Source organism: Oratosquilla oratoria, chromosome 8, assembly GCF_046742065.1.
Source record: "Oratosquilla oratoria isolate Oo_2021 chromosome 8, ASM4674206v1, whole genome shotgun sequence".
Lineage (NCBI taxonomy): Eukaryota > Metazoa > Arthropoda > Malacostraca > Stomatopoda > Squillidae > Oratosquilla > Oratosquilla oratoria.
In genome coordinates, this window is record NC_134784.1 from 76,653,368 (window position 1) to 76,664,367 (window position 11,000).

The 11,000-nt window shown below is 40.8% G+C and overlaps 1 protein-coding gene across 4 annotated transcripts in view; it reads right to left on the reverse strand.

Annotated features, from left to right (window-relative positions):
• Positions 1 to 2,531: 2,531 nt before the first annotated feature.
• The window catches only part of AlaRS-m (alanine--tRNA ligase, mitochondrial), a 131,568-nt gene continuing 123,099 nt past the window's right edge, over positions 2,532 to 11,000 (reverse strand). For 3 of the 4 annotated variants that reach the window (XM_076189505.1, XM_076189504.1, XM_076189506.1), the window contains one exon: positions 2,533 to 4,772. In XM_076189505.1, the coding sequence (XP_076045620.1) occupies positions 4,572 to 4,772 (201 nt within the window). In that variant the 3' untranslated portion in view covers positions 2,533 to 4,571. Of the gene's footprint in view, positions 4,773 to 11,000 lie in introns of all 4 variants that reach the window. The other variant, XM_076189503.1, reaches the window with a different exon arrangement.

Sequence of the window (11,000 nt, forward strand, 5' to 3'; positions counted from 1 at the left end):
GGCAAGGGCCCCCCCCCCTTGCCCCAATGGGGCCCCTTACTGAGGATAAGCGTTGCCCAGACCCACAGAGTGAGGATTTTAATTTCGCAGTAGAAATATTCGCGCTACGCGAGAGTATCCTAGTGTAAGGAGTACCGAAGAGTTTGTATTCTTCGGAACAAACATCCTTCCCCTTTCCTATAGCTTTCTCACATATCTGTCTTACCACAAAGATCTGATCTACACAACCCCTACCTGTCCTAAATCCACACTGTTCCTCACCAATTACTCCTTCTGTTCCTCTCCTAATCCTCTCAATCAAGATCCTCCCATAAGCCTTCCCAACTACACTCAACAAGCTAATCCCTCTGAAACTACTACATTCACACTTGTCCCCTTTTCCCTTGTAAAGAGGAACTATACAGGCACTCCTCCAGTCCTCCGGCACTCTACCCTCTCTCCAACAAACATTAAATAACCTCACCAACCAGTCCACCATCACTGTACCTCCCTTTTTCAGACATTCCGCATGGCATCCATCCAGACCAGGTGCCTTACCTGCTTTCATCATCTTAACAACTGCCTTCACCTCATCCTTCCTTATTTCTCCTCCATTCTCCTCATTCATCACTCTCATTTTCTTCGCACTTCCCACTGCAGCAATCTTTCCTTCCCTATCCTCCTTCACATTTAGCAACTCCCTAAAATATTATATATTTATTACATAACATACTTTTCCATAAGTTTTGGACTTAGTTTTATATATAAATATACCTAGGGTCTCTTCCTATGAAACCCAAGTCCATGACCATATCAGTCATTTTGTGTACTTAAAGGTGAAAGTTTGTAATTTAAAAGGACATCTACAATGTACAAGTAAATAAACTTCTGGACAGATATTTCATGGTGCATTGTTATTTACTTCTTGGCCATTATCTTATCTTATGACCATCAAATTCTGTAAGTAACACATAAACATATTGTGACATGTTAATTATGACAGTAAATTACATATCAGGACTTTATTATCCATTTTCATACTAAAGAACCTTCGAATTACCTTTTCCACTTGGTGTCACAATGTTCCACACTGCTAATTTTACTTCCATCTTCCACAGTCCTACTCTTGGCCTTTGTCCTTCCTTAACTTATTGCTGGACTCTACAATTAAATTATCAGAAAAATGCCTTTGATGACATAAGATATAAATGACCTTTTGACATAAAAGGTTATGTGTTTGCTTGAATAACAAATAATTACAAAGCCTAGCTTATTTTGAGGAATCTGGGTATTTCCATGATGAGTGTTGACATGAACGAGTGTCTTTCAAATTCACAAATTAGATAAAATTTGAATACGCAGTTTAAAAATTTAGGGATAACTCAAATAAGGTAATATTTCTCCTATTCAGTTTATGTTGGTGTTGATGGTGGTGTGGTGTGTATTAATTACCTTTGGGATTTTTGCATTATTATATATAGAAAAGGATATGAAATAGAAAAATATTCATCCTACCATGTCTTAATTGCTTATATACAATTTTACATTATTGCTCTTCTGTTTTCTTTGATTTATTGTGTTTTTTTAATTGAAACAGAAATAATGTTTGCTAATCTTTGGCAAAGTGTTCAATTAGCATTTGATGTCTAAGAGAAGTGTGTAGAGAAAATTGTATATATAAGTTTTGATTTGAAAGATACATAACACAAGAAGTCCAACTTAAAATACACAATGAAAAAATCTAGCTATAAATTCCTCAAAGGTAAAGAGGTTGGTACATACATACATATACATACATACATATACCAAAGGCTTTTTCCCCCTTACACAGGGGGTAGCCAAAAAGAAAAAGGCATAGAAATCACTCCCACCCATTTCATTTCCCATATATTCCACTCCCCTCCACCCTCCTCCCTCCCTCTTATCTTGGCACCTCCTGGATGACGGGTCATCCCTGCATCCTGTCCACTATACATATACCAAGGATGTTTCCCCCTTACAAGGGAGGTAGCCAAAAAGGAAAAGGCATAAAATCATTCCCACCCATTCCATCCCTGAATACACTCCACACCCTCCACCCTCCCTCTTATCTTAGCACCTCCTGGATGACGGGTCATCCCTGCAGAGGTTGGTACTCAGGGATATTGGGACTAATTTCTCTTAAGGATGAGGGTAAGCTAGTCAATGAGAGACCCAAGGCTTGATTACAAAGGATTAAAAAGGTGGAGCATGCCGACAGGAGACCTTTTGGTCCATATCTAGGTCGGATGCGAAAAAAAAAATCATAATAATAAATGAATAAATAAAAACTATAATAATGTAAATAAAAAATAAAATACATAAATAAATGCATAGGTATAGTTAAATAATAAACAAAGAGATGAATAGTAAATAATAATAAATTGACATATACATACATATACCAAAGGCTTTTTCCCCCTACATGGGGGGTAGCCAAAAAGAAAAAGGCATAGAAACCACTCCCACCCATTCCATTTCCCATATATTCCACTCCCCTCCACCCTCCTCCCTCCCTCCTATCTTGGCACCTCCTGGATGACGGATATATAACTAATAATAAATGAGAATCAAACAGACTAATGATAACAAAACAAAAACAAATAATATAAGATAAATTATAATCATTACAGCATCTTGCTTAGGTGTTTATCTAAATGATTCTTAAAGCTTTGAACTGAACTACAATGCACTGAGTTTGTGAAGCTCAGTCTCTATGTCGAGGCCACGGGAGACTCTTTTGATGTAGTCTTTATGTAAGACGGTCTCTGTAAGATCGTGTAAACTGAGTGCTTTTACTTTATTCTTTGACTCATGTCTAATGATACGATAGGGTTGTGTATGGATGATGCTGTGATGCATGAAAGGGAGTGGATGGGGGATGGGGGGTGAGGGCGTATGTGTGAAAATAAATTGATGCAGCCTGAAGAGATTTCTACCTGTCTTTTCCATTTCTGCATGAGGGGATGGAGAGTTGGGGGTAATTGATTTAATGAGATGATCTTGCTGTGGATGTGCTGTCTTGCAACAGTGCTTCTGACCCAGGGCAGCAGGTGTGATGCAGGGATGACCTGTCATCCAGGAGCCAAGATAAAAGGGGGGGAAGGGGGTGGATGGGAGTGGAGTATATAGGGATGGAATGGGAATGGATTTTATGCCTTTGTTTTTTGGCTACCTCCCTTGTAAGGGGGAAAGAGCCTTTAGTATATGTATGTATATGGAAAACTCTATTTCTTTATCTCCACAACTGTTCGATCCTGGCCACCTCTTAATATAAATACACACCACATGGAGCCAACCCACAATGCAAATTTTTTAGTGTTGTATTTTTTTTTCCATGTGCATTGGACATATTGATACATCTTTAATATTTCAGTCTTCATTCTGTAACTTCTAAATCCTTGGTGGTCTCTATTGTGGCATTACAAATAATTCTTACATTCTATCTACATATACCCTGGAAGCTCACTGGCCTAGCAGGTTAGAGCGTCATTACTTGTGGCAAAGGTCGAGGAGATGGCGGTTTGAACCCTGCCACCGGTGAAATTGAACCAAGGGTACAGTTCAGTAAATTCCACGCTACAAAGTCCTCTGTAATGGGCACCACCTAGCCTCCCAATAAGGGGGAGTTTGTGATGTTAAACCATATATCTATATACCAAGGGCTTTTTCCCCCTTACAAGGGAGGTAGCCAAATCATAAGGGAAGTACTCACTCCCACCAGTCCACTCCCATCCACCACCCTTTTTTTCCCTCTCATCTTAGCTCCTCATGGATGGCAGGTCATCCCTGTATCCTGCCCACTGCCCTTGTCAGAAGCAATGCAGCATGACACAGCACATCCACAGCAAAGCCACTTCAAAGCCCGCCTTCTCCATCCCCTCATGCAGAAAAAGTGAGGATAGGGAGAAATCCCTTCAGGCTGCATCAAAATCATTCAGACATAATTACTCCCTACTCCTCATCTCTTACCTTTGCATCACAGTATTGATGACACCTTCCTCACAAATTGACACTAGACCAGTGACAGCCCCACCTTTACCTCAAACCACTTGCTCTCTCCATTTCCAATTCTGTATTGATGCAGAGGATGTAAATTTATAAACAATAAGTGAATAAAACACATTTCTTTATGAAGGGGTTTATCATTAAAGCTCTGCAAATATATACAACTACAACTTGAAAAAGACAAATGATGGGTACCTGCATGTGGTGGTCCTGCAAGATAGACAGTGGAGTTGCCCATTATCAAAACCTGTCAACCCTCTCACATCCATTATAGTCCCAAGATATCTATCAACTTCAATTGTATTACACCTTTTTATACATGGAGAGCTAATGGTAAGGCTCTCCTATTCCTTTCAGCTGGTGACATAAAAATAGTACTGCACCAGTACATAGACAATGGTCCAAAGTTTATTCCCAGAGAGATCTGTGAGAGGGATTGAGGAGTGTTGCCAGCTGCTATAGGGCTGCATTTTTTCCAGTGAAACTTTATACAAAACAATTATTATCATCATAAGCTGAATATTATTTTGTATTGGAACTGACATTCTTACAAATTAAAAATATCTCTAGAAATTGTTTGCATACTGTTCTGCAGCAAGAATTGCTTTTTGTACTTTAGATTGTGCCTCATCCAGTGGCATCCTCTTGGCCCGTAAGTTATACACGTGAAGAGGATTCTGTCCTCTTGGTGCACTTGCCTTTCCTCCTAAAATCTTCTGCACACACACCATCCACTCAACAGCAGATAAGTTGTTATTTGCAGATTCCTGAAATTGCATAAATACCATTAGATTGAAAAGATAAGTGGGGAAGTAGAACACTGGTAACATAGAAGAATTATATAAGATTAGATACATAGTGTAGCTGTAAAGGGGGGTGGGTGATAATGCCATGGGCTTCCCCTTTGGTTATGGAATCCAAAATCACAAAAGCTGCCTACCAACATAGAAAACCATCAATATTTCTGCCTCTTAGTGGAGACAATATTGAGGTATATATCTATTAAAATTGGACAATGGAAAGACAAGAGGACATGAAAAGAAACTCAAAAAGGATAACTATAGAGGAGATCTGAAAAAAAGCTTCCCACATATAGCACTGGATGATAACTAGAATAATTTAGATAAAGAAACAGTGTGTGCAAACACTATTCAAGATTTTAAGGAAAAACTTGATGCTGAAGGATACAAAGATGGGTCACCACGAGCTTAGCTCCCTTCCCGTATAATACAACTAGCTAAATATACCAAAGGATCTATCCCCCTTACAAGGGAGGTTGCCAAATAACAAAGGCATAAAATCCACTCCCACCCATTCCATCCCCACTTACTCCACTCCCATTCACCTCTCTCCCTCCCTCTTATCTTTGCTCCTCGTGGATGATAGGTCATCCCTGCATCTCGCCCAATACCCTGGGTCAGAAGCAGTGTCACAAGACACAGCACATCCACAGGAAGGCTGCTTCATTAAATTGGCAACCCCTCCTCTCTGTACCCTCATGCAGAAATGGAGAAGACAGGGAGAAATCCCTTTGGGCGGTATCAATTTATTTTTCACACATATTCCCTCACCCACTCCCTTTCATGCATTACATCATTCTCCATTCACCCCTATCTTCTGTCCTCACCTGTTCTTCCTCAACAGATATTCCCCTCTTTCCCAATGCCCCTTTTACCCCATCCATCCATCTCATCCTTGGTTGCCTCCTCATGTTCACTCCATACATCTCTGCCTTCCACACCTCTTTTACTAATTTTTCTTCACTCATTCTTTCCATGTATCCAAACCATTCCAATATTCTTTCATCAACTCTATCTCCAAACTCCTTTTCAACCCCCATTCTCCTCTTCACCTCCTCGTTTCTCATTCTATCCAGCCTAGTAACCCCTATTATACTTCTCAGACTTCACTTCAAACACATTCAAACTCCTCCTCTCTTCTTCTTATATTCCATGTTTCTGCTTCATACAGTGCTGTTGGCACAATCACTCCTTCATATAATCTCCTCTTAGCATCCATTCCCAAATGTCTATCTCATTAGTCATTACACCTTTTAATCTCCCAAGGCATTTACTTGCTCCTCTCAATCTACATTCTACTTCTACCTCCATTCCTCCCTTTCCCACCACATTCGCACCCAAGTATCTAAAACAATCCACTTCCTCCAGTCTCCCTTAATACTCTGCTGCCACTTTCTCATCACCTTACTTTTAACTTGACTACATTCTCGGAGTGAGCACCTGGAACGCACACACTCACCCCCCTCTCACTCCCACCTCACCCCTCTCTCCTGGCGCAGACGAAGTGCCAGCATAAAATTGCCCTGTCCATATTCTGTATTTCATGGTGCCCACAGTATATCTGCCTATATAAAAAAAAAAAAAAAAAATATATATATATATATATATATATATATATATATACATATATCAAAGTGAAATATATAAATAGACAAAAATAAAATAAAAAAAGAAAATAATGATGATAATTTGTATATAATCAGCGCTTCTATATCAAGTTTGTTGCCATTGCAATAAGAAATAACTCAATATTTCGAGGCCCAAAAATTAGAAACTGATTTAAAATTACTCTAAACTTAGAAAACGACTCCAAAACTTAAAATTACTCAAAATTATGAACGCGACTGAGAAGTCTGAAACGATACACAACACACAGGAGAGCGTATTCTATCTACACACGAATTTAACTCACGAACTCCGTGAACCTCACGGGGCAAGTTAAGGGGCAAGTCAAGGGTGCAAGTTACACGGGGCAAGTTGAGAGGCAAGTCAAGCGTGCAAGTTACCCGGGGCAAGTTGAAAGGCAAGTCAACTGTGCAAGTTACATTGAGCAAGCTTTGAGGCAAGTCAAACGTGCAAGTTACTTTCCGTATATCTGCATGACAAAAAAAAAATGCAGATGTTTACACACGGCAAGTAACTTGTATGCTTGACTTGCCTCTCAACTTGCCCCGTGTAAACGTGGCCTAACTTCTACTCTTATTTGTCACCACTTCCGAGACCCCACCTCTTCAGCGCTGGTGGTTATTGGCGACAACAGACAAGCCTGGAGGGAGTTAATCCTCGTTGTTGACAAGGAGGGGCTAGTTTAGTTAGACGCTACAGTTAGCTGCTGCAAGTTAACTTACCTAAGGACAAGTAAGTGTTGAAACTAGGATAGATTGGAGGCAAATTGACTAACTCTCCGTTCACACTGGGCAAGTATAAGTCGCTAGCAGTAACGGCCACTAGACTAGCACCGAGTCAGTACGGCTGTAGATAACTACAATGACGATGATGATGATGATGATGATGATGATGAATCATCTTTGCCCTACTATACGAAAAAAGAAAAGAAAAGTAAAGAAAAGAAAAGAAAAAACGCAAAACGGGAGCTATTTATTTGTAATATATTTTTCTATATATATTTTTAAAGCTCAAAAGCTGGATTATTTCCGATGGGCTTTTTTACTTTTTCTGTTTTCTTTTTCTTCTGTTTCTATCTATATTTGTTCTTTATATTTTCTATGGGCTTCTTACTTTTTTCTGTTTTCTACAATTTCATTGTACTTTCTGCAATTTTTCTATATCCTTCTTATTTTCATTTTATTTTCTTTCCTATGGGCTTTTCACTTTATCTTTTCTTCTTATTTTCCTATGGGCTTCTTATTTTCTATAGGCTTCTTATTTTCCGATGGACTTCCAATAAATTTCAATACCTTTTTTTTCTTTATTTCTTATCTTTCTTTTATTTTCACATTTCTTAATCTTTTTTTTCTCTTTTAATCTTTTCCAGATTTTCCTGGGCTTCACTTAGCTCCTCCAGGACTTGACGTCGCTACGGGTGCGGTGCCAGGCGGGCGGCGTCCTCCATTGCGGTTCGGGCCTCCTCCAGGTCTGGTGATGGCCTCTGGAGTCTCCAGTCTTCCTCGGGCAGGACGACCTCCAGAGGCCCTTGTCTTCCTGGAGGGCAATGGAGGAGGAAAGGGGAGGTCGTCTCCCGCGCGCCTGGGCACCCTCTGGAGCGACGTCGTCGATGGGTACGTCGAGGCCTACGCTCGAGGCTCCTCCTTCCTCTGCGAGGTAGCCCCTGCAATTGACGGCCCCACAGTGGACGCTACTCCCGCAGGTGTCATGGTCCTCCTTGACGCGGTCCATGAGGTCGTCAATCTCATGGACGCTCAAGCCTGGAGGAGTGTCGGGGCGTGGGCTTTTCGGGGCGAGGTCTTCTTGGTTTCCTTGGGGTCGCCCGATGACCCCTTTCGGCTCCAGTGGACATGGCCGTGGAGGCAATCGCCTCCACCGAGGAACCGACTTCATTTCGAGGTTGGCCTCGAGGTCTCTTGGGCCGGAGGATCTTTGCGAGAGACTTCGCCACGACAGAGGCCCGAAGAGGCAGGCTCTCCTCCAGGAGAGCGCTCCGTTGCTGTCGGTTGTCATTCCTCTTCCGGCAAAAGCTCAGAGCTCCGGCAGAGCGAGTGTCGGCGCATCATTCCATTCTTTGTATCTCCTTTTGCTCCTCAGTCCGTCGGGCGGTCGCCTGCAGTCGAGCATTAAACTCGGTGGTTCATGACTCAAAAAGAATAAGTTGGGTGTCTTTTGGTTAACAAATATATGTATATGTATATATATATATATATATATATATATATATATATATATATATATATGTGTGTGTGTGTGTGTGTGTGTGTATACATATATATATACATATATATATATATATTTATATATATACATATATATATATATATATGTTGACTATATTATGACAAGATTGAAGGTTAAAGAAGTAGACGAGGAGTAATTGGAGAATTTCACGCCTTAACTTTTCGACCCGCAGGGTCTTGATCACAAAGCCAACAACTCAAACGTAACAGGCTATTTTATACACGGACGGGTCATCTTATGGGACGCTTCGGAGAGCTTGTAATTTTATTTGCGTATTCTTTTATTATTAATAAGCAGCATATATCAACACTAATAAGAACATTAACCATAGAGAAGGCTTTATATGTTTAACAAAAGCCACAAGCTTACTGATAATAAAAGAATACGCAAATAAAATAACAAGCTCTCCGAAGCGTCCCATAAGATGACCCGTCCGTGTATAAAATATCCTGTTACGTTTGAGTTGTTAGTTTTATGATCAAGACCCTGCGGGTCGAAACGTCAAGGCGTGAAATTCTCCAATTACTCCTCGTCTACTTCTTTCACCTTCAATCTTAATATATATATATATATATATATATATATATATATGTGTGTGTGTGTATATATATACATACAAATATATATATGTATATATATATATATATATATATATATATATATATATATATATATATATACGTGAGATTATTAGGTGGGGAAGGGTGAACGAAGATGGGTTGGGGAAATTTTTTTGTTCCAACGTTACGATCACCATGGTCTTCTTCAGAGGACTGGCTGGATTACACTTAGATCACAATTTCGTACTATAGTTCATCCGACAATACTTAGCAACGTTCAACCTACGTGAGTACATTTCATCGCAAACCCGATCGTTCTTTCCTTGAACCACATTCGAGAACATCCCACGTCGGGGATACCACGGCGTCGTGTACGTCATCGTATGAGAAGCAGATCGACGGGTGCACGACGCCATCGGGGACCTCATGAGCTTCTCGAGTATCTACCGGAGACGAAACGTCCGGGTATGACCCTAACTCCCGGACCTTCCCCGGATCCTTCCGGAAATCTCAGACCTCTCGGACCTCTTCTGCCCCCGGTGAGCCTTCGATCCACGAAACAGCTTTTACGTGGCCCGGATCATAACCCCTTCGGCCCAGAGGTCCTTATGTTACTTGCCCGGAAAACCTTCGATGTCCCAAGTGGGATTTACCTGCCAACCCACTTCCCCCTCCCTCCCCCCCCCTTTACAAGGTCGTAAGAACCACTCTTTTGTCACAAGTCAGTTTTTTTAAGAGACTTTCAGTTCTGCGAATTAATGAGAGAGAGACTGGAAGGAGGCTGGAGGATGAGTGAGAGTGAGAAAGGAAAAGCAAGAAAGAGAGATAGAGAGAGAGAGATAGAGAGACTGGAAATAAGGCTGAGGGGTGAGTGAGAGTGAGAAAAGAAAGAAATAAAGAAAGAGAGAGAGAGAGAGATAGACTGGAAGTGCGGCTCGTAGGGTGAGAGTAAGAGTGGAAATGAGGACCACCTCACCCCTCTCTCCTGGCGCAGACGAAGTGCCAGCACAAAATTGCCCTGTCCATATTTTGTATTTATATACATACATATATCAAAGTGAAATATAAGGTATATAGACAAAAAATAATAATAATAAGGATAATAATTTGTAAATAATCAGCGCTTATATATCAAGTTTTGTTGCCATTGTAATAAAAAATAACTCCATATTTCGAGGCCCAAAAATTAGAAACTGATTTAAAATTACTCTAAACTTAGAAAACGACTCCAAAACTTACAATTACTCAAAATTATGAACGCGACTAAGAAGTCTGAAACGATACACAACACACAGGAGAGCGTATTCTATCTACACACGAATTTAACTCACGAACTCCGTGAACCTCACGGGGTAAGTTAAGGGGCAAGATCAAGGGTGCAAGTTACACGGGGCAAGTTGAGAGGCAAGTCAAGCGTGCAAGTTACCCGGGGCAAGTTGAAAGGCAAGTCAACTGTGCAAGTTACATTGAGCAAGTTTTGAGGCAAGTCAAACGTGCAAGTTACTTTCCGTATATCTGCATGACAAAAAAAAAAAAAAAAAATGCAATGTTTACACACGGCAAGTAACTTGTATGCTTGACTTGCACGCTTGACTTGCCTCTCAACTTGCCCCGTGTAAACGTGGCCTAACTTCTACTCTTATTTGTCACCACTTCCGAGACCCCACCTCTTCAGCGCTGGTGGTTATTGGCGACAACAGACAAGCCTGGAGGGAGTTAATCCTTGTTGTTGACACGGAGGGGCTAGTTTAGTAGACGCTAGAGT